This window comes from Hesperophylax consimilis, chromosome 28 (assembly GCF_061612785.1).
Source record: "Hesperophylax consimilis isolate HC1 chromosome 28, BYU_Hcon_1.0, whole genome shotgun sequence".
Lineage (NCBI taxonomy): Eukaryota > Metazoa > Arthropoda > Insecta > Trichoptera > Limnephilidae > Hesperophylax > Hesperophylax consimilis.
Window position 1 is genome coordinate 8,635,175 of NC_142863.1, and position 24,968 is coordinate 8,660,142.

General features: G+C 35.5%; 1 protein-coding gene across 1 annotated transcript in view; it reads left to right on the forward strand.

Moving 5' to 3' along the window:
* Positions 1-24,968, forward strand: part of LOC149410134 (GMP reductase 2-like) — a 36,908-nt gene that overhangs the window by 8,250 nt on the left and 3,690 nt on the right. Inside the window, exons 2-6 of the mRNA XM_089648775.1 lie at positions 2,405-2,524; positions 8,084-8,174; positions 12,483-12,649; positions 13,690-13,878; positions 24,740-24,824. Of these exons, the coding sequence (XP_089504901.1) occupies positions 2,405-2,524; positions 8,084-8,174; positions 12,483-12,649; positions 13,690-13,878; positions 24,740-24,824 (652 nt within the window). The remainder of the gene's footprint in view (positions 1-2,404; positions 2,525-8,083; positions 8,175-12,482; positions 12,650-13,689; positions 13,879-24,739; positions 24,825-24,968) is intronic.

The following is a 24,968-nucleotide window of genomic DNA, read 5'->3' on the forward strand; positions in this document are numbered from 1 at the left end:
ACATTTAATATTACAGTCAAACTTGGTTATAACGATCACGGCTATAGCGAGTTCACGGCTATAATGAGGAATTACAAAATGATATTTTAGTACAGCCTTATCTTTATATAATTGTTGATTGATATAACGAGGTTGATTCACTGATATAACGAGCAAATAATTTTGTCAACACAATTTCTGAATACGTGAATGGATAATTACTAGTACCTACATCCCAGCACGGAGTAAATTTATGATAGTGATGCACAACTTTTCAGCAGAGGGACCGCTTTGCCTATTTTTCAAACAGGCCGCGACCTATAAGCGTTTTTTTTTTGTTTTCGTTGAGGGGAGGGGGTTGACAGCGATATTTTGATATTTATTTTGTTTTTTTATTAATTATTTATTTAACGCCCAGAGGGCTTTTACATGGTTGGTAGTATAATTTTAATTTGACAGATACTTTGAAATATAAAAAATAAGAATAAAATTACATTTGATAAAAGCTATGCAACAAGTCATACAAACACAAGAAAAAAAAACAGAAAATTACAGCTATTTGTAGGTTTACATGATGAGTTTAGGAGTATTGTTGAAATAAATGTTTTAAATCAAGGCTGCCCAACCCCAGGCCCGCGAACGAATTATAAGTGGCCCGCGTGAACCATTTTCAAAAAACCCGCCAATCCGCCAATTTGAAAAAGTGTCGCGGGCCCGCGGTAAAACAAACAATGCAGCTTGCGCGCGGTCACCAGTGTTGCCAACGAAGGCGATTTATCGCTATTTAGGCTACTCAGAACGAGAATCAGCGACGAAAAAATCTAACCTGTTGAACTTACTTTTTAAACAAATACATACAATACAATACACCGGTTTTTGATACAATATTTTTTGCGTCCGAAATGGAATCTTGTAGCCACCCCCCACCCCATGGAATTCGAAAAATTGTTGTGGGGAATCACATATGATGTTCTTGGGTGCGCGGAATTTTTTCTCAAGTTCCGCGAAGTTCCGTAACAACCCCCCCCCCCCCATGGATTTCAAATATTGTGGGGAATTATGTTTTATAGAAATTCTCTAACAACCCCCCCCCCCCTATGGAAATAGGAACCACCGTCAGGTATTCAGTGGCCCGCCAGTGATTCAAAATCGTAAATTTCGCCCAACTGTTAAAAAGGTTGGGCAGCCTTGTTTTAAATGATCCACAAAACTTGCTAAGTTGGTATTGAATATGTCAACATCGATATTCAAGAGTTAAGGTTTCTGTTGATTTTTTTGTATTTCGTGTTATGCGAACCGGTTTTAAAATTTGGTTCCATTTAGGAAATACGGCGTAATTTAACCAAAACTCTATAAATATCTGTTCTAAGCCAGGGTTTTCAAGAATTACCCCAAACATTTAGATTTTTCTCTATAGCCAAGTGGGCCGTACGAAATTGACATGCGGGCCGCAAGAATGGGGCCGCGGGTTGTGCATCCCTGGTTTGTGTTCATACTCGTTGTGAACGCAAGTGCTGCCATCTAGCCAGAGATGTGCAAAATGGGTACCCAAAACCATTTGAAATGCAAAATGGAAATGGGTCAAAACTTTTCCATTTGAAAATGCAAAATACAAAATGGTTTTTAGAAAAGCATTTCAAATGCAAAATGCAAAATACCTATTTTCAAAATGCATTGAAAATGCAAAATGGTTTCTCGGGTCAAACAATTAAATTAATTATAGAATTTTTAAACCATTTTGTCATTTAATAATGGACATCAATGTAGAACAAATACATATATAACATGATGGTAAATCCAAAAACACCACGACTAATGACTAATGTTGCCAACGTAAAAACATAGAAACTGCTATCTAACATTTAATATTATGGCGTTATGGCCCCATGTTCAGTATTCTTGTAATGTCAGTATTCAATATTTTTTTCTTGTAAATCAGTATTTTTTGTAATGGTATCACTCAATTGCCAGGGCTTCCTACCAGGGAACAACTTGACAAATGGAAATTATTTCTCATAGCGAGGTTGAGGACCGACTGATATTTGGGGCTTATGAAAAAAAGATGAGTGGAGAAAGTAGGAAGAATGTTGCAAAAAAGCATTTAAAATGGAAAATGCATTGAGAAAAGCATTTAAAATGGAAAATGCAAAATGGTATTTAGAAAAGCATTTAAAATGCAAAATGGAAAATACCCATTTTGCATTTCCATTTGAAATAAAGCACATCTCTGCATCTAGCCATCATTTATGCAACTCAATCAAATTACTGTGAGGTTTGAATAATCCTGCATAATTAGATAAACCTGCATTAAATTAGGGTTTTCATCATTTCTCAGAGCATTTGTAACGAGCTCGCTGAGCACCAATGATCCTCAGAGCACCGGTTAAGAACCACTTGTCTAAAGAATAGTCTTTTGTTTTTTTAGGTGGACCTTTACCGGGAGATCACATTCGTTAACTCTAAGCAGAGCTACCGAGGAGTGCCCGTCATGGCCAGCAACATGGACACCGTAGGCACCTTCCAGATGGCCAAGGCACTGGCCAAGGTATGTGTCACACCGAACAACCCATAGACATATGAATATTAATAGACGAGAACTTAAAGGCGAGGGGTTAAACCAACAATTGCGGGACGCAGATTGTAAAGCTGACTGTGATTCGTCAATAAATCAATCTGACAGTATAAAGGCATCTCGCATTATAATATCACCATTTACAGTAGAACCCCGTTAATTCGAACCCCGATAATTCGAAAAAACGCGTAATTCGAAATTTTCGTAAAAAAAATTTCCGCTGAAAATTTTTTTCATACAAAATTTTTTTTAATTCGAAATTCGTTAATTCGTAATTCGAAATTTATTTTTGTCCGCGCACGAAAATTTGTTCGTGTAATTCGAAAAAATTTGATTTTTGCGAAAATAAATCATAATATTTCGTAAATCTGAATCTAAAAGTCAGCCGTGGCGGTAAAACGCCGAAAAATGTATTTTTACGTGGTTATACATCGTCCTAATTAGTATTATTATTTTGTAAATCTGAATCGATTTACACTGGAATGTCCTATTTTTTCAAATTTATTTCGAATATCCGAGTTTAAAGTGCCGAGAAAATACATTTTACGTGGATATATGTCGTAGTTTTACGAGTTTACGCCAAATATCTGCATTTAAAGGGTCGGCCGCGACGAAACTCGGCCGCGTAATTTCGATTTACGCGTAAATATATCGTATTTTTACTAACTTTACTTCGAATATCCGCGTTGAAAAAATACGGCGCGACGGAAATCGGCCGAAAATTTTCGATCCATGCCGAAATATGACATATTTTTACGAATTTACTTCAAATATCTGAACTTAAAAGGCCGACCGCGACGAAAAACTGCCGACAAAATTCGATTTACGCGGAAATATATCATATTTTTACGAATTTATTTCGAATATCTGAATTTGAAGAGCCGGCCGCGACGGAATACGGCCGCGAATTCTCGTTTTACGCGGAAATATATCGTATTTTTACGAATTCAAATTCAGATATTTGAAATAAAGGGCCGGCCGCGACAGAAAATTACCGCGAAATCTCGATTTACGCGGAAATATATCGTATTTTTACGAATATCTCAATTTAAATGGTAGGCCGCGACCGAAATCGGCAGCGAAATCTCGATTTACGCGTAAATATATAGCATTTTTATGAATTTATTTCGAATATCTGAATTTGAAGAGCCGGCCGCGACGGAATACGGCCGCGAATCCTCGTTTTACGCGGAAATATATCGTATTTTTACGAATTCAAATTCAGATATTTGAAATAAAGGGCCGGCCGCGACGGAAAATTACCGCGAAATCTCGATTTACGCGGAAATATATCGTATTTTTACGAATTCAAATTCAGATATTTGAAATAAAGGGACGGCCGCGACGGAAAATTACCGCGAAATCTCGATTTACGCGGAAATATATCGTATTTTTACGAATATCTCAATTTAAAGGGTAGGGCGCGACCGAAATCGGCAGCAAAATCTCGATTTACGCGTAAATATATAGCATTTTTACGAATTTATTGCGAATATCTGAATTTACAGGGCCGGCCGCTACGGTAATCGACCGCGAAAATAAAGAAATAATTGGTATTAATACGAATTTACAACTAAAATACCACCCGGATTTGAAGAGGCGGCTGAGAAAATCGATTTTCGGCGTTTTTTTTTTTTTTTTTACATAAAATTTCGAATTACGTGGGAATTCGTTAATTCGAAATTTGATTTTTGATGTCCGCTGGATTTCGAATTAACGAGGTTCTACTGTAGTTCTTAAAAGTAAAATCTAATGAATAGACATTTTTACATGGAAGCGCAAATTACTCGCCACGTTATGAACAAATTTGCAAAGTCCAAATTCGGCAAAGTAAATTTCTTCTATTTTCAGAGTCGTACTTAGTTTTAGAGTATTTAGTTAAGACACTTTTACAAATGTTACATAATTTACTTACCCCAGTAAACAACGATGAGCACACTTGAGAATCGCTAAATTGTGATGCGATAGTATAGGTATGTTTCTAAAACTGATCCATATTATACGATGTAAATAAGCTTAAAATAAAGTAAAATAATGCTTACCTATAGAATGTAATACGCCAATTGGGTTTATTCTTTTTTTTATTTTTTTTTTTTTATTGTGTTTATTTCTTGCTAGAGCAATCCCGACGAGTTACAGAACTCATTCTCTTTTTCACATCTATTTTTACAAGTTTTCATAGCCCAAGCCACCATTTTGCCGTGTTATTTCGTAAAATGAACCTATGGAGCTCGACCATAGCTCGACGCTAGTTCGCACAAGAATGATGACGTCCCATTTTCTAGATTCACGGAAGGCCATATGCGAGCCCAGCCGGCTCCAATGGAACCGGTGTGGGGAGTGGGGAATAATACGCTTTTATCACTTAGGGCAGGTCTACTAATATTCATATGTCTATGGAACAACCCTATCTTACCATAATATAATCTATCATATATCCATTTCCTGCATATGCAACAAACAAGCAACCTAACTAAACATTCTTTTTATCATGTTCTCCATTGTCACTGTTTTGTTTTATCGGTTGTTTCCTCTACACATGTCATATTTGGAGATGCTATAAGGGGTGTTTTTTTGAGGAGAGGAAGAAGTGAACATGGCTTTTAAGGACATCCAGTAGTGTGCCAACTGCCACACTCAAAGGTTGTGTCCTCCTCGCTGTTTGCGATATCACCGGCACGTTATTGTTACCGCGCGTGCAGGTAGTGCAGTGAGTGAAGCAGATACCAAATTAAGTGGGCATCCAACCACAAACTATGCCGCTATTTAAGGGGCCGAAGATCAATAGGTCTCCCGGCAAAGGGGAATCAATAAATATCAGAGAACAATTAAAAATATTGTCCCTGAAAAAATTTTTTTATCACCATACGAAAGAAGAAGGACACCCTTGTTGTGGGAGGGAAGAAACACAGAAACTGGCAAATCGTTTCACTGCCGAGCTGTTGAATTCTAGAACAAGTCGTAGCATGTGACAAGATTGTCAACTGTGTACAGATATTGGGCGAGCGTTTGGCGTGTTTTGCACCGGTGCTAAAGGGATTAACGACGCTAGTTCTTCGGAGTATCTTCCATTGAAATATTGGTAAAACAAGAACAGCATTGCTACCTGACTTATGTGCTCCAAAGAAGACAATCCGTTTGTTAAGATAGGGAATCTTTCAAATGGACCAGATGTTTCGGTACAGAATTAAAAGTATTTTAGGAGGCTGTGTGATGCTGAGATTATTCAGCCAATCGACAGCATCAGGAATCATTTGACTCAACTCAGATGTGACATAGGAAAACTGACCAAGCGACAGTTTTCAACAATGTCTACTATGGTTTGATTTGTCTACATTCAGAGAATTCAGAGTCCTTTAGACCCCAGTGTTAGACCCCAGTGTTTCTGTTTTGCAGAAATTCACACGTGACAAAGTCATCAAATGGCCATTCAACGCCATTTTGAAAGGTTCTCGTTAAAAGCCAATTCTAAATCCATTTCAGCTTTTGAACAAATTGTGATCAGCAAAAGAGGACAAATATCATGTTGTTAAGCTTGTTAGCTTATTACAATTTGATAGAAAGCTGAAACGAACCTGGAATCTGCATTTAACGGGGAACTTTCAAATGTCAAAAAAACAAAATGGTGATGAATATTTGGGTCGTGTAATTTCTATATCCGCTATATCAACTTTCATTGATTTGGAGAAAACCGCAAAAAACTGTCACATGTCTAGCGTACATAAGTAATTGCATTACAATTTTTTATATAATGAATTGGAGTAATAAAATTTCGAAAAGCATTTATTTTTCTATATATGTCTAGCAATAATTAAGTAATTTCGATAAATAAAATGGATAAAGCGGATTTTGATACTCACTTCGTGATATAGAGGCTTTTGAAAGTCAACTGTGCCGACATGGCGGGTTTAGAAACACACGCGTAGATCATTTTGACACAGAAGCGTGGCGTCAGAGCGGCGGCCATATTGTATTTTGGCAAAATAACTGCTTGTGATTGGTTGAATCCGATATAACGCGTTTTGATAGTAACTTTCTGTGTGATATAGCGGATTTGGTTTCTCACTCGCAGTTTTAACATGGTTTTTGGTCGTGATAAGGAGGGTTTTGAAACTCAATTTTAGGCTCCTCTTGTTGCTCGCAAAAATGTGAACAAGATGTCATACTCAGATCATTTTGTCAAAAAATCGGATATAGCGGGTATAGAAATTATAGGATTCATTTGATGACAATGTTACATTTGAATTTCTGCAAGAAAACTGGGCCGTAGTGTTGGATACTTCATCCGTGAAGCACAATCATTACAGCAGCCGGCAATTGTATGAAAATGCAGAGTAAATTAAATGATTGGGACGTTTTGCTTATTAGACTCAAGATATTGTTATTATTAACAGCCGGATGTAAGCTATAAAATAAATCTCAAATAAATAATCTGTAGCTTTGAAACCCTAACATAAAACAACGTGTTAAATGGATTATTATTACATGTAATGTGTATATATATTTATTTATAATTTATTTTATCTGTTAACTCTTCAGGGCGTTTAAACATTTATGAAACTTGAAACTTGTGAATTTTTTATTTATTATTTTTATACGAAACGACCAAAAATTGAGGTGGGAGTAATGTTTATAATACATCTGTCTATTAAAATTGTGTTTTTTTTTCTTCGTTATGAGTAATTTTAGTTAGTGTTTAACCTTTCCTTATCTGTGGTGTGTATTTACTACGCATTGCTTCTAATAACTTTAATAACTCCATAAATATAATAAATGCTGGGTTCAGATTTTAGGTATTCCTCTGTTATTATACATTTATGCACTGAATTAAAAAATAATATTTTACATAGTTTTCAAATTCAATTAAAAATCAGAGTGTTTTGTTAAAAATCGGGAACAAATACACCAATACAATCAACCGTGTGACAATGCTACTCGAAGAGTGTGCGAGGAAATGACACGCTATTGATGTCCCGCTTTAGTTTGCTATGCGGGAACATGAGAAATCCACATGAAAAAGACAAAAAAATATATTGTACAAACTATCTCTGGGACTACTGCAAATGGTGACCGGGTATCTCATCAAAATGACAGTTCAACACACCTACAAAAAGTGATATAAAGTCATAAAAAGTGATGAAAAACTAGGTTAAATAGTTACCTTTGTAACCTAGTTTTTGTTTCATCTCTTTTAATGACTCTATATCACTTTTTAAAAGTGTGTTTAATTGTCATTTTGATGAAATATCATGGAAACCATTTTAGTTGATAAAAATCACCAGTACTCAAATTTAGGAAGCTATCGTTCGAGTGGAAGAGACATTTCGACTTCTACGCCCTAAACAGGCCGATGCAATAGTTTATCTGCCCAAGAAAGAGTTTCGATATTTTAAAATGTTTGATGAGTTTAATCAGAAGTAAGGAAAAGTTGAGCTTACTTCAAACACGCTTGTATCTCTTCAGTGCCTACTGTAGAGTGTTTGGAAGCAACGGGAAGAGTATGGGAGTAACGTGTTTTGTTGTGTGTTGCAGTACGGACTATTTACCACCATGCACAAGTACCTGACGCTGGATGAATGGAAAAAGTTTGCTGAAGAGTCGCCAGAGTGCCTGCAGCATATGGGTGAGCCAACTTCTCTTCTCATTCTTCTTCTTGAACCTTCCGGCGTCCGTGAAGATATTCGTAAAATAAATGATTTACTTTTTTTTTTTAACCCCTCCAAGAATTGTGGGAGATATTCTTCACGGACAACAAGCATCCATACAATCATTTTGTGGGATATATCTTGCAGCCAGACACGGTTACATAAAAGTTATGCTATCTCATTTTAAATTACGGTGAGAAATATGATTTAACTCTTTGCATGCGGCCGTATCAACTGTTGTTACGGCAAAAAGTCCATACTCACACGCGGCTGTATCAACAGTTGATACGGAAACTTTGAATGCCGATATTCCAGCGGTCTTTCTACATAAATTTATTTCCCGCTCGCTTGAACATTCGTAGAACTACCACGATGCTGACATCTACAAGAATTTCTCGAAAATAAAATTGTATTTCATTAAAAAACATCGATAATCAAGTGAGCCTCTTTGCGCCTTCGAGTGCTATAGTTTACAATTTTGTCAACGGATGGCGTTAGTCCAATTTTGTTATTATATTAAGTGACATTAAATTTAAGTGTTCAGTTTTAGAAAAAGTTTTCATAACTAAAAATGATAAGTGCTCATGGTGTCCCACTTGTGTCTATCAACGCAATGGCCTAAGTACACAAATGCCGAGTGAATGGCGGGACCACATTCAAAAGATACGGTACGTCTTTGTATCAAATTTTATGTTTTTGTTTTTATAAACATCTAAGAGTGTTGACACATGAGGATTTGTTTTCATATTGTGGAGAATAATCTGTTCTGTCTATACAGGGTGTATCGGCACGTACCCGACAAACTTTAACCAGCTATTCCTTATCATATTTGGAGTAAAAAATCTTATGTGCACTTTGCTGTCCGGTAACGTTTTTTTTTAATAAAAAATTTATTATTCATATTTTCACCACATGTCACCACTGTTTTATCCTTTGATAAAGTTTGAAAACCCATCTGGCAAATATTTTATTCGAATTCCGTTGAATAATGCACGTGTGTACCTATATTGGCGCACGTTTACAGTCACAACGAAATAGCACGGCACCATTCGTCTCATTTTTAACTATTATTATTTAGTGTGTGCGAAAGAGCGAAGACGCTTTTTTGACACACTTGCTTATAACAGCTGTTTAACACGAAACGCAATGCCAATGACAGTGATGTAGTGCGGAAATTTTAAAAATTTTTGTTTTTAATTGAAAAAAAAATGCTACCGGACAGCAAAGTGCCCATAACATTTTTTACTCCAAATGTGCTAAGGAATAGCTGGTTAAAGTTTGTCGGGTTAGTGCCGATACACCCTGTATAGTCCAATAAATCATGCCAGAATGCTATAATTTGACATTTAATTGCGTGCATAGGTATTTGAAAATATGTACTGCGTACGGGTATAGATAAAACAGAGCAAATTAACGCATTCAAAAGGTTAAACAGTGTTAGAAATGGAGAATACCACGCTTTTAGTTTACACTAGCTGACGTGTACCCGGTGTTGCTCAACTTTTCTCTGCTTTCTATAAATTTAATATTCATGTTTTATATATATGTTACAGTCATAGTGATTAAATAGCTATTATACATAATGACTGGTCATTATATACAATAACAAAATGGTTTAGACAATGTGATAAATTAATGAGTAAGATCAAGAAAGGGACGCTTAGATGGTTTGGGCATGTAGAGCGAATGAGCGAAGAAAGGAGTGTAAGTAGAATATCAGGTTCGCTGCCGGCGACTCCGGTCGGAGCCATTCGGCGTCTGGCACTGGGTGCCGGCGGCTCCAGCCGGAGCCATGAGTAGTATGTCTGCACAAACATCATTTTCCTGCCGGCACTCGCGGTGAATGGTTGTTTCTGTAGCTGGCGTTGTTGTTGACAATTGTACCAACATTTTATAGCAATTGGTTTTCAAGAAAAAATTAGGTTATTGTTGTAAAGGGCCATTTAAAAAAGTAAACGATAAGTTTGTGTTTTTTAATTTTTTTGTGTAAAAATCTTCTTATTGTCATAATGAGTGATGATGCTGGACCATCTCCTCCTAAAAAGTCTCGGCCCTTACGTAAATCTCTGCAAGTTGAAGACATTGAGAGGGAGTTAGAAAATGAACTTGAGAGCGTCAATGAGTACCACCAAATTTTATAAATATTTTTTCTTCATGAGATGTGTATTACTTTCGTTATCTTATTTGATTTGCTACTTTTATTTTAGTTATTATTAACAAAAGACAAAAAAAAATTGTCTATTTTTGTTTTATCAAAATAATAAGAAGAGAGTAAAAAGAGTGCGACTAAACGGACGAAACCGCCGGCACCTGCTAAGTGATTTTCAACCGTGGTGCCGCTTGGCACCAAGGATCAGTTATATTGTGCATAGGCGGCAGCGAACCTGATATACGATGCAAATGTGACTGGTAGCAGAAGTCGGGGACGCCCGAGGAAGACATGGCACGACCAAGTGAATCAGAAACTTGAGTTGAGCCATGTCAAGAGTCAGAACAATAGAAGAGTATGTATGAGACATTGTATGTATGAATGTGAATGAGGCAAGGAGTGTGTGCCAAGACCGAGTTGTTTGGCGGTCCGTCCTCTCTGCCTACCCCTGTGGAAAAACGGCGTGATTGTTAGTTAGTTAGATAAATTAATCACTTTATCCGGATATTATTCATAATATCGGGTCAAAGTTAGCCAAAGTAATAAATACGGTCCAACTGACTTGTTACCTCATCACTCAAGATGATTTGCATTTGATTCACTCAAGTTAATTTTAATAATTTAAATGCATTGTTGAAGCGTGTATCGTTCCATTTTTATTAATGGCGTAGTTTCTACTTGTCAAATGTCAAAAAATGACAGCTTCAAAATAACATCTACCGAAATAGCGGGTTATTTAAAATAACACCTCTTATTGGAAAACCCTGTATATATAATATCTGGATTTATTACTTTGGCTGTAACATATACAGGGTGTCCGGAAACTCGTAGTACAAGCGGGAAACTGGTGAATCTACATCACATTTGGAGTCGATTTTGTAGTATATTTTTTTTTTTATTTGAGCTTTCGTTATCGAGTAAATCGAGTTTGAAGTTGATTTTTTTTTTTTTTTTTTTAATCAAATTCTTATAAATTATTACTGAAGATCAAAGTACCCAACTAATTAAAACTATTTGAAAGTAAAACAAATGAACAAACTCGGATTTGAAGCATTATTTTGAAATCACCCTTCATTTAACCCGGTGTAATCATAAAATATTTCTGCTCTGCAGGGTTAAAACATCTGTTATTCAACCCTAAACACCAGAAAAAACTTTAACCCTAAAATAGCCGAAAAATATTTTTTTTTGGTTTTTTTTTTTTTTTTTTGAAAATGCTCAAATCAAAAAACTTTATGTTTTTTTGGGTTCCCCATGTGGTGTAGATTCTCCAGTTTCCCGCTTGTACTACGAGTTTCCGGACACCGTGTATATAAACCTTCCGGAAGAAATTCTCTAAATGATAGTGAAAATCCGTTGTGTCGTTTAGAAGAACTATAGAACTAAGAAATATATCATAAAACCTCCCGAAAAGTATTTTACGATATTTGTGAAGGTTTGTAAATTTTTTAATAAATATTTTTATATGAACAAAAAAAAGTGAAATGATAAACACTTTAATTATACCTTTGTCTAATTAAATATGGTTTTAGATTCTTATAAAATGGTAATTATAGTTTACGCGATAAAAACCATCAGTAAGCGACTTTAAAATTTGAAAATTATTAATTTCTTATGTCGATTTGTAATATTAACATCTTCAAGTGTCTTTCTTCTGCTTTCAAAAACAGTATTTTGTTTCGAATTGCGTTAAAAAATAATGAATTTATCAGATATTGAATTTAATTCAAAAATATAATCTGCATTCTGACACTTCACATATGAAAAGTACATAGCAAAATACCTTAAATTCAACTATTTCCGACTCCTGCAACTGATTCCAGAGTTAGGAGCATTTGGCTTTAGCCGTGTTTGGTGACCAGATCTGAATAGCCAGGTACTTCCCCACCTTCCGCTTCCCCATCTCCCTCCCCTCCCCAATACCCTCAGCCTCACAACATACCCCAATTGGGGATGCCATAGTCTCACTGGCTCCAGACGGGAGCAGTTGGGACTCTTGTGCGGTAATACTGTAAAAAAAAAAAAAAAAATTTGGACTTTTGTGCAGTATTCATATGAAAATAAATAAGCAATATAGGGTGCCCTCCAATCACTGAACGGTGTTACGTACAGTTGACTAATTATGATGATATTTCAGCGGCCAGTAGTGGTACGGGCCAGGGGGACTTTGAGCGCCTGTCGGACATCCTGCTGGCGGTGAAGGGGCTCTCGTTCATCTGCCTGGACGTGGCCAACGGGTATTCGCAGCACTTTGTGGAATACGTGCGCAAGGTCCGGCAGGCCTTCCCCCAGCACACCATCATTGTGAGTAACTCACTGTTGCTTGAAATGGCATTCCCGCCTAGATCTGCCAGAATAGCCAGGTGCCTTTCCAACCTTCCTCTTCACCATTTCCTTCTCCACACCCCGATTGGGGATACCGTAGTCCCCCCATGTATCTAGGTATCTGTGATTCCATCGGTCATCAGTCTTCTGGACCTATTTCTCTTTATGTAGTCTCCCCCTGTATTGAGTCTCTTTATATAGTCTCCCCCTGTATTTAATCTCTTTATGTAGTCTACCCCTGTATTGATTCTCTTTATGTAGTCTTCCCCTGTATTGAATCTCTTTATGAAGTCTCCCCCTGTTTTGAATCTCTTCATATTGATTTTAATCAAGTTTCTCTCTGTACTGAAGTTTCTTCTGTATTGAATCTCTATCTGTATTGAGTTTTCCCCTGTTTAAAATTTGCCTCTAAATTCTGTACCAAGTTTACCTCTATATGTATTACAGACTTTCCCCTCTATATTAAATTTCCCTCTGTATTGAGTTTCCTTCTATTGAGTGTTACACTGGATGATTTTCTTTATGTATTGAGTTTCCCTCTGTTAGTTAAATTACTGTATTGAGTTTTCCCCTGTATTGAGTTTTCCCCTGTATTGAGTTTTCCCCTGTATTGAGTTTTCCCACTGTATAAAGTTTACCTCTACATCAAATTTCATTCTGTGTCAGTTTATCTCTATATTATGTTCAGGGTCGGTTCTATTCAGACTCAATTGGAGCAGTCCGCTCCGAGCGCTGACTTGCTAAGGCACCAAGGAGCCAAGTAGCTAAGGTGTTGATAATAACCTACCCAACACAGCACTATTAGGCCGGGTGCCGTTTGGTTCAGGGCCGGCCCTGATTATGTTCTCTCAATAGGTTCCTTCTATTGAGTGTTCCACTGTATTGATTTTATTTATGTATCGAGTTTCCCTCTGTTAGTTAAATTACTGTATTGATTTTTCTCCTGTATTGAGTTTACCTCTATAGAGTTTCCCTCTGTATGTAGTTTCCCCTTATATTAATTTTCCCCCTGTGTGCAGGCTGGCAACGTGGTGACCGGGGAGATGGTGGAGGAGCTAATCCTATCGGGGGCAGACATCATCAAGGTTGGGATCGGGCCGGGGTCAGTGTGCACGACGCGCATCAAGACCGGCGTGGGCTATCCTCAGCTGTCGGCCGTCATCGAGTGTGCCGACGCGGCGCACGGACTCAAGGGGCACATCATCTCAGTAAGTCATGTCCTATTCAAAGTCTTGTAGCATTCAAAGACATGTCCCATTTAAAGTCGTGTCCTATTCAGAGTCAAATTTCATTCAAAGTCATGTCACATTCAAAGTCATGTCATAATCAAATTTATGTCATGTTCAAATTCATGTCTTACTTGTTCATTATTGTCCTTTAAACTTTCTCCCGTTAAACCACAATTAAGCAGGTAAGTTTTTAGATTTTCACGGCCAAAAGCATTTTTGTTGTTCGTTTTTGGGGTGTTATGCCGTGTTGCGCTAACTCCTTCTTTAGCCGACGTTTCGGACAGCGTTGCAGTGTCCATCATCAGGGCAGATCCGGTAGATCCGAAGATGTGTCGATCTTCGGATCTACCGGATCTGCCCTGATGATGGACACTGCAACGCTGTCCGAAACGTCGGCTAAAGAAGGAGTTAGCGCAACACGGCATAACACCCCAAAAACAAACAACAAAAACACAATTAAGCAGTTTGTCAACAGGATGTACATGTTCAATTACAATGTAAATATGTATACATAATATTATTACTAATTAAAAATATTACCATTTGTTATTTCGGCTACTGGCATTATACCTAGCTCTCTCATTCAACATTTAGGCGTATTAGATCTGTCAAAGAATTTATATATAAAAATGCAAAAATTTGTCATTTTAAATACATGTAGGATTACGAAAGATTTTTTTTAATACTTATATTGAGGGATCAGTAGGATTTATAGGTCCTGTTAGGAGTTCTACCGAGCCGAACCCTCTGATATGAAAATATCTAGAGTCGGTGAATTATTTTCCCATTTGATCTCTGGTGAGTTGACGTGTTGTTCTTGTATTGTTTTGTATTATGCTTATATAATGCACTTGCATAAAGTTGATTGACTAGATGATCATTTGTGGAAAAGTGTGTGGAAGGGTTTAGTTTTTCCTGTGGGGAAGATTTAACCTGGACATAAAGTCGGAAAAATATGCATAATTTTGTTGCTACTTATTAGATATTCATTAATATTATTAAATATTGGCACACAGTCTAAATTAACACTCAATCTACATGTTAATAAATAACAGCTATTGATTTATAATTAAATTTTTAGATTAAATTCATATCTTATTCAAAGAATTTAGGTTAAATTCATATCTTATTCAAAGAATTTAGGTTAAATTCATATCTTATTCAAAGAATTTAGATTAAATTCATATCCTATTCAAAGTCACGCCATATTAAAAGTCATGGACCTGTTCAATCTTAAATGAATTGCAAAAAAATTATTGCTTGATAAGATCATGTTATCAAACTCACTAATTTCGGTTGTTTGCATTAGTTTTGCGTCAATTCTAGTTCAATGAACTCAAATTTGCTTTGAATATAAAGTGTTTTTTTGAAAATTGGAACTGATTGCGTGATGAATTAAAGCAAGTGATTAAGTACTTACCCATGAATTGTAATTAATTTGTCAAGAATCCAGACTATTACGTGATTTTTCATGGGTCTGTGACAGAAATTACAACAAGATGCCATCTAATGTGGACATTTTTAAATGCCACCGGAATAAAGAAATTCATCAAATACTGCTTTCTGAAATGTCATCAATTTCTAATAAACTTCTCATGAATTTCTAATAACCTTTTTAAGAATTTCTAATAAATTTCTCATGAATTTCTAATAACCCTTTTAAGAATTTCTAATAAACTTCTCATGAATTTCTAATAACCTTTTTAAGAATTTCTGATAAACTTCTCATGAATTTCTAATAACCTTTTTAAGAATTTCTCAATATTTTTTTACAACTATCTTTTATGTCTTGTCTAAAAGGTTAGGGTAAAGTACGCTAACTTTGGCAGGTGATTCTACATGATGGTAGAAGTAAAAAAGATAAATAACTTTTTTCGATATTCCAATGTTGTTTATTTTCCAATGTAAAAATATTTTTCCATAGAAGAATATTTATTTTCTCATACAAACAAAAAAAATTTTAACCTAAAAACATTGCAATTTCGAAAAAAGTTATTTATCTTTTTTACTTCAACCATGTTGGACAGTCCCTTTGCCTCTGGTATATCGGTTGTGTCTAGGCTAATGTGTGCCGTATAATTACAGTTATACATAATAATAATGATTATTATTATTCACTGAGCAGGCAGCATTCTGCTGATACGCTCATATCTGATTTCAAAATAAATTTAACAGTAATTGAGTGGTTTTAAATTAAAGATAAGTTAATCCTTTCTTCTCTATTTGCAAGGAAGGTTTCCTAGGATTGGATGACATGTTGTGGAAGTTTGTTCCATGCATCCACTACTCTATTTGCAAGGAAGTGTTTCCTAGGATTGGATGACATGTTGTGGAAGTTTGTTCCATGCAATTTAGGTTTGGGTTCCTTTAGTTACAAACTATCAAAGAGAAGTGAAGCACCCTAATCAAAAATGAGACTTAAATAATAAAATTTGGCTGCCTTTAAAGAAGGTGTAAACTAGCGCCATCTGTATTCTAAATCAGCTAAATTATAATTGGTTTGAAACTCGGAGCAAATTCGAACATACTCCGGGCCAAAAAGAGCAGATATTTTTCAAAACAATAAAAAATATCGAATTCTATTTTCCAATTAAACAACCAAAGAATTATACAAAACCAATTATGAAATAATAAATTAGAAAATTACTGCAACTAAATCTCAACAGAAATCTTATGTAAAAAAAAACAAAAAGAGAAAAGAAAAAAGCACATTACAATAATCATATATAAAAACATGTAGTATGGACAACACAACAAAGGTTAATAGATTCCAGGTCATCCTTCTTCTTCATATTGCTCATTACTGCATTTTGAAAAGTTTTTAGTTTTCAATTAATTAAGTTCAAAATGATTGTGTTATAGATAAAGTGTTTTTATACATTTTCATGAATTTTTAACTACTTTTTTTTATTTCACGTTCTATTCACATGTTTTTATTGCTTTTCACCATTTTAAATTCATAATGTTTTCTTTATTTTTATTTTTATTTTAAAAACAAAAAAATATTTTTCTTTTACTTTTTAAAACTTTAAAAGACTCTTTCAAGCCTTGTGTTTAATTTTTCTGTCGTGTTTGGAACTTAGACTGTGCCTGCTCCGTTGGGTGGGTATGTTGTCATCCTCAGTTCATCGTTGTCGTCTATTGGTAATAGACATAGCTTCGAAATTGCCCTCTGCGTAGTTCCATGAGCTGTTTTCAGAGTAGCCACACGGATCCTTCCGTCGGCTCCAGGATGTACTGCTGTTACACGCCCGAGTTTCCATACACAGGGTGGTAGGTTGTCCTCCTTCAGGACCACCATGTCACCAGGCTTCAGCTGCTTGTAAAGTCCTCTGGTCCACTTCGTTCTGCCTTGGAGTTGAGCCAGGTATTCCTTGCTCCACCTCGACCAAAATGATTGTATTAGCAAAGACAGTTTTTGATAATTATTCAGTCTGTTGAATGATATATTTTTCAGATTTTGCTCTGGAATAGCTGCCAAGTTTTCACCAACGAGAAAATGACCAGGACTGAGGGGATTAAGGTCATTTGGATCAGTGGATAGAGGAGTGAGAGGTCTAGAATTTAGAACTGATTCAATCTGGCATAAAACGGTATTAAATTCCTCATATGTTAGTGAGGAGCTACTTGCTATTCGTTTCAAATGATATTTGACAGATTTTATTCCGGCTTCCCAAAGTCCTCCAAAATGAGGCGCTCTTGGGGGAATGAACTGCCATTGTATTGCAAGTTTCGATAATGAATTTTTGATTTCATCGCTAGAGCTAGATAAAAAATTATAAATTTCTTTCAACTCATTGTTCGCGCCCTTGAAGTTAGTAGCGTTGTCAGAAAATAATTTACTTGGCCTTCCACGACGTGCTATAAAGCGTTTTAGAGCGTTTAAAAAACTTTCTGTGTTCAAAGACAGTACAAGTTCTAAGTGTATGGCCTTTGATACCATGCATACAAATAAACATATATAAGCTTTAACGTTACTAGTTTTCCTGTGAATACCTGACTTTATCATAAATGGTCCACAATAGTCTATACCAGTCATCTTAAAGGGTTTACATTCGGTAACCCTTTCCGCTGGAAGGTCTGCCATTATTTGCTGCATCGTCCTGGGATTTGATCTATAACGTATTACACAATTTTTGATTATCTTTTTTACAATATTTTTTTCCATTTATTGGCCAGAATTTCAATCTGACTATTGCCCATAAAGTCTGAGTACCTGCGTGCAAATGCAAATAATGATAATATTTTATAATTAGCTCAGTTAAACAGTGATGTGATGGTAACAAGATGGGGTGTTGTTGATTTATTGATAACAATTTTCCTTTCGAAAGCCTGCCGCCCACGCGAAGTAAATCATTATGCAAATAAGGATTTAGTGAACGTAGATTACTACCCCTCCAAACATCTCTGCTCGCTTGCAAGGCTCGTATCTCTTCTCTGAAGGAATATGCTTGTGCTCGGGATATTAAAACATTCAAAGAGTCTTCGAATTCACTTACTGTCAATTGACCATAACGCTTGCGCGATGCGTTCCTACAATTAAATAAAAATCTAAGTAAATAATCTGTTACTCTTTGCAATTGGTTTAGACTTGAGTACCTCTTAAAAATGTCCCAATCTTGTGTTACTGTTGCCAACAGTGCAGTTTTTGTTTTCACTTCAGGTGGATCTAAACACGTAAATTCACCGCATGGCCAACTGGATTCTTCTAGCGTTAGCCAAGTAGGCCCGTGCCACCAAATTTTGGATATCAATAATTGAGAAGGTCTAATACCTCTAGATAATATATCCGCGGCATTATCTTCCGATTTCACATGCTTCCATTGTGCAGGTTGGCTTGATTCTTGAATTTCAGCTACCCTATTGGCAACAAAAGTGTTCCATCTCGCAGGTTGTCCCTTGATCCAACATAAGTATTTAAATTCACATTAATAACATTGAGCGAATACAAAAAAAATTTCTGCGTTTTATAAATTTTAAATTAAATATCCCACTAGAAGACTTACAATATCATTTCTTATTAAACACTCTAAAAATACACACATTGGAAGACAGGCGTAAAATAAACGATTTAACTTTTTTATTCAAGATTCTAAACTCTAAATTCGACTGTTGCGAACTTCTGCAACTCATAAACTTACGAATACCTACAATAACAACACGACAAAATACACTATTCCACTGCAACACACATAAGCGAAATTACATTGCGAACTCCCCAATACAACGGTTTCACACTATGGGAAACCAATACTTAGGTGATGTCGATATATTTAACATTAACTTTGCGAATTTTGTGGATTATGTAAAAGACCTATTTCAATACTATTCCTAAATGGAAGTTATATTTTTGTAAACCAGTCAAATCGCTGTATTTTTTAATTTATGTTCTTGATATTTTTAATTTTGTTTCTCGCATATACTTATGTAATTTTATTTTTATTATTTCTTTCTTTTCTTTCTTATGTTTCAAAACTGTCATTAAATTTGTACCACCCACATGTAAAAGCCCTCTGGGCGTTAAATAAATAAATAAAATAAAATAAGGTTATTTGAGAATCACACCAGTAAGTTGTAACTATATCAGGTATACATATAGCCACCTTAAGATAATTCATTAATCTTGATAGTAAAACAGCTCCACAGAGTTCCAATTTGGGAAGAGATATGGTTTTCAGAGGCGCTACTCGCGACTTTGATATTACTAAATTGGAATATTTTTTACCCAAATCATCAGTAGATATCATATAAATGCAAGCCGAGTATGCCTTTTCTGAAGAATCACAAAATCCATGCAATTGCAAGTTTACTTGATTCTGACAAATTATTTTTCTAGAAATTTGCAAGTTATTTAATAGCGGTAATTCGTTTGTATAAGATTCCCATGCATTCATCATGTCAATTGGAATATTTTCGTCCCATTGTATATTTGTCTGCCACAGTCTCTGCATTATTAATTTTGCGACCAACATAACTGGTCCTATTAATCCTAAAGGATCAAATACAGATGCTATGGCTGACAGCATTTCACGCTTGCTTTTAATTTGCTTATTTATTGGATTCACTGTGTATAAAAAATTGTCCTGTTGATTATTCCATGACAGACCTAATATTTTTCCGTCATTCGATTCGTCACTAATAATCATACTTGACATATCCTCTTGTTTTGAACATAATGAGGGTATATTTGATCGCCATTTCCGCAAATTCATTCCAGCGGATGCCAAAATGGATATTAATTGTTCTTTAATTAATAGGCAATTTTGTCCACTTTCATCGCCAGTTATCGAGTCATCCATATAAAAGTTATGTTTTATAATTTGACTGACCTTATGATTTGTTTCGAGATTTTCATTTGCCAACTGCTCCAGACATTTGGTTGCCAAAAATGATGAAGGCCCCAAACCATAAGTGACGGTATTGAGATGATAATGTTGAATTTCTTCATCGGGAGAGTTTCTCCATACTATGCGTTGCAGATCCCTATCTTCAGGTTGCACCAATATCTGCCTGTACATTTTCTCGATATCAGCTGTTAATGCGTACTGGTGCTTTCTGAAAAATAGTAATTGCACGCATAAATCCTTTTGTAAGATTGGTCCTACCATGAGGGCATCATTTAAAGATACTCCAGTAGATGATTTTGATGATCCATCAAATACTACCCGAGTATTGGTGGTTGTACTGGACTCCTTCAACACCGCATGATGCGGTAAATAACAATAATTTTTATCCAGAGACGGCGCTTCACACCGTGTCATGTGACCTAAATCATGATATTCTTGCATAAATTCTTTGTACTTTTCCATCATATTAGGGTTTATAGAAAACTTCCTCTGCAGATTACAGAGTCTTTTTTCTGCCATAGGCAGTGTTTCGCCCAACTGTTTAATACAGGGGCGCTGCGGTAATCTTATCGTAAAACGACCCTCGTCATTTCTTTTATGCGTGTCCTTGAAATTTTCTTCACATGCGCGCTCCTCGTGACTTCTATGCTTAGTAGGACTTAGTTCCTCTAATTTCCAAAAATTTTCAATTTGCTTGTGTATTAAGCTGAGTGAAAGATTACATGTTTTTACTGGCCTTTTTTCTGGAGTGAAGATTGGTCCGGATACTAGCCATCCGAATTCAGTTCGTTGCAGTATTGGTCCGGAATCCTGAATCTTCATCCGGTCAGAATGTAAAATCTCCCAGAAGGTGTCAGCCCCGATCAGCATGTCTATCGGGCCGGTTTCATTAAATGTAGGATTTGCCATCTGCAATCCTTCGGGAATGCTGGCATCCTTTTTCTGAAATGAGATTTGTGGTAGGTTACTGGTCACTTCCTCCAATACTAGGCGTTCAATCCTCTTTGTGAAAGATGAATAATTGGAAGATATTTCTAAATCTGTAATGTTTTTGATATGTAGAACTTTCTTATGAATACCTGTTATAGGTATATCCGCCTTCCTAATTTTTAATTGTAATTTAGTGGCAAACTCTTTGCTAACAAAATTAGATTGCGCACCTGAATCCAACAGAATTCTAGCCTTAGTTAAATTTCCCTTTTTATTTCGTACATTAATTACCGCTGTGGATAATAAAATAAAATTGTTGGAGGCTTTCGATGCATGATTACTAACTAAAGGCTCCTTAAATGAAGTGCTGCTTTCTGGATGATTTGACATTTTATCCTCATTCTGCAAATGTAACAAAGTATTGTGTGAATTCATACCACACTTGCGACAGTTATATTTGCTTTTACAATCAGTAAATCTATGACCTACCGATAAGCATTTTAAGCAAGCTTTTAACCGGCGTATTGTAGTAATTCTGTCTGTTGTTTCTAAATTTAAAAATTTTTGGCAGTTATAAATTTTATGATTTTGATTACAATTTATACATTTTAATTTTTGCGAGGATATAGAAACCATGGCTTCCTTTTTAAAATTATGAGATAATCCTTTGACTTGTGTATGTCGCTTATCAATTGGCGTTGAAAATTCTAAAACCTGTACTCTGTCGTACAAACATTTCAGAAACTCTTCGTAGGTAGGAATTTTATTTTTTATCGGATATTGTTCCCAGTGCATTCTGGTTTCACTATCCAATTTGTTTGATAAGATATACAGGTGTCCGGAAACTCGTAGTACAAGCGGGAAACTGGTGAATCTACATCACATTTGGAGTCGATTTTGTAGTATATTTTTTTTTGATTTGAGCTTTCGTTATAGAGTAAATCGAGTTGGAAGTACAAGTTGGAAGAAGACTTATAAATTATTACTGAAGATCAAAGTACCCAACTAATTAAAACTATTTGAAAGTAAAACAAATGAAGAAACTCGGATTTGAAGCATTATTTTGAAATCACCCTTCATTTAATCCGGTGTAATCATAAAATATTTCTGCTCTGCAGGGTTAAAACATCTGTTGTTCAACCCTAAACACCAGAAAAAACTTTAACCCTAAAATAGCCGAAAAATATTTTTTTTTGTGAAAATGCTCAAATCAAAAAACTTTATGTTTTTTTGGGTTCCCCATGTGGTGTAGATTCTCCAGTTTCCCGCTTGTACTACGAGTTTCCGGACACCGTGTATATTAACAATATGTCCCAACTTTCAGTGGGTAGATTTAGATTATTCAAAGCCTTTAAATGTAACTGTGCTTCATCTAACAATTTTCTCAATGCTACATGATTCTCAGTTTTTATTCCTTGCAATTGAAATAATGAATTAATATGATTATTTATTATTATTCTCTCATTTTGGAAACGATCTGTCAACATTTCCCACGCTATAAAGTAATTATCCCGATTTGTAGGCAAAGACGATATTAATTTTGCTGCATTATTGAGTAAACATGATTTTAAATAATAAAACTTCTGAATGACATCTAATTCTTCATTGCTGTCGATTAACGAAACAAAAGCATCTCTGAAAGTTAACCATTCTGCATAATTACCGTCGAATTTAGGTAATTCTATGATTGGAAGTTTAACGCCCTTAGAATTGACGGTTTTATTTTCATTAAATTTATCTTTTGCTATAGCTAACAGGTTGTAGTAGGTATTTTCAAATGTTTCTCTTTCGATGTCTTTTTCAAGTTCATCGGGAGATAGTGACTCTATTTTTTCCTGTAATGCTTCAAATGTATCTAATAATGGCTCTATCCTTTTTATACGCAATTCGACTTCAGTAATTAATAGCTGATCACTATCCAGGTAGTCTTTAAATCTAGTTAATTTTGCTTTGCAAACTCCGCGCTGAGTTATTAAAGTTTTTAATTCCATTTTTATAAAATTGAATTAACAATAATTTGATGAGTACTTACAGGAATTATGTAGATTATAATCACTACACTTGTATTGCCTTTTAAGGTCACCTTTTAAACACAGTAACTAATAGAATTCACTAACAGAATCAAATATTTAAACAAAAATTAATTAATAATACAATGTTCTAGTAATGCCTAATGCCAACCATAATGCCAACTGTCATTTAGTTTATTGTTTTTGCGATCTATGATCTATGGTATGTTTCCTACTTTACCGACGGTGTTGGTATTTACGTGGGTTTTGGATTTATCTATACAGCAATACTTCGTACCTACTGTATATTTTATCGACTTCTATTCAAAACAATGTAACAATTTTTCGAATATAATTAACATAAATGTTTATTGCGGTACTATAATCATATAGTTCGTCACAACAAAACTTTTTTAATAATTAATGTTTTGACTTAACTCCGAATATCATTTGCAACAATTAGCCCGTTTTTTCAGAACAATAAAATACCACAATATGATTTGATTGAATTCGTTCTTTCTAAAAGGATAATAAGGTGTAAAGGGATGGTCAACTTGCCCGTGGTTTACTTGTTTTTTTGATGAATCCTCTGTGGTCCTCTTGTTCCTGGATGCTGGTTCTTGATATGGCTTCGACGCGATTCCGTCGAATGATTTTTCTTTAAAAATCGCGCACTCCGGTTGTATTTTGCCATTCGGCTCGACGGATCAAATGTTTAAATTTAGGTTTGGGTTCCTTTAGTTACAAACTATCGAAGAGAAGTGAAGCTCCCTAATCAAAAATGAGACTTAAATAATAAAATTTGGCTGCCTTTAAAGAAGGTGTAAACTAGCGCCATCTGTATTCTAAATCAGCTAAATTATAATTGGTTTGAAACTCGGAGCAAATTCGAACAACTACTCTACTTGCAAGGAAGTGTTTCCTAGGATTGGATGACATGTTGTGGAAGTTTGTTCCATGCATCCACTACTCTATTTGCAAGGAAGTGTTTCCTAGGATTGGATGCAAAAGACGTTTTATTAACCCTTGAGACGTTGTTGATTTGCACAGATCGAACCTTCTACAAGCTTCCATTTTTTCAAAGACAATACCAAGCACTATTTCGTTCTCTTTCTGACATAAAAGAAATAATTAATTTTTAGATGAGAGGAAGAGAGATAAATGCATTTTAATAATGTGCGGTCGTTCTGGGACAAATATGGTCTTAGGAGAGTATAATGCGCGCACGGCATTTGGGACTGTTTGGGTCTTAGAAGGTCCCAAGGGTTAATTTGAGTGGCTACGGAGATTTGTATTTTTGTTGGTGGTGAAGATTTCCTGCACCTACGTGGGTTACAGGGCAACTATAATGTCAAGATAAAATTTTGAAAGTCTCAATCATTTCCCCCCTTTTTCTTCTTTCTTTTAATGTTGGTAATCTTATTTACTTGATTCTATCTATCTTTGCTGGTCTTTCAAAGTTCTTAGTATTTATGTAAATCTCAGTACTATCTCGCAAAATATGGACTCCATATTTCAATTAGTAAATTATATAATGTATTGGTATTGTTTTAGGACGGTGGTTGTACGTGTCCAGGAGACGTAGCTAAAGCATTCGGGGCGGGAGCTGACTTCGTCATGGCCGGAGGAATGTTTGCAGGTAACTTCAATTTAAAACATACTATTAAAATATATTGCAGCGCCCTCAATTTTTATCTACATTATTTTACCGGCCTGTACCATCCTGCATAGTAATCATGGTGTGCCTACTCCGGCGGTCATCGTAAATCTGTTGCATTGCCTT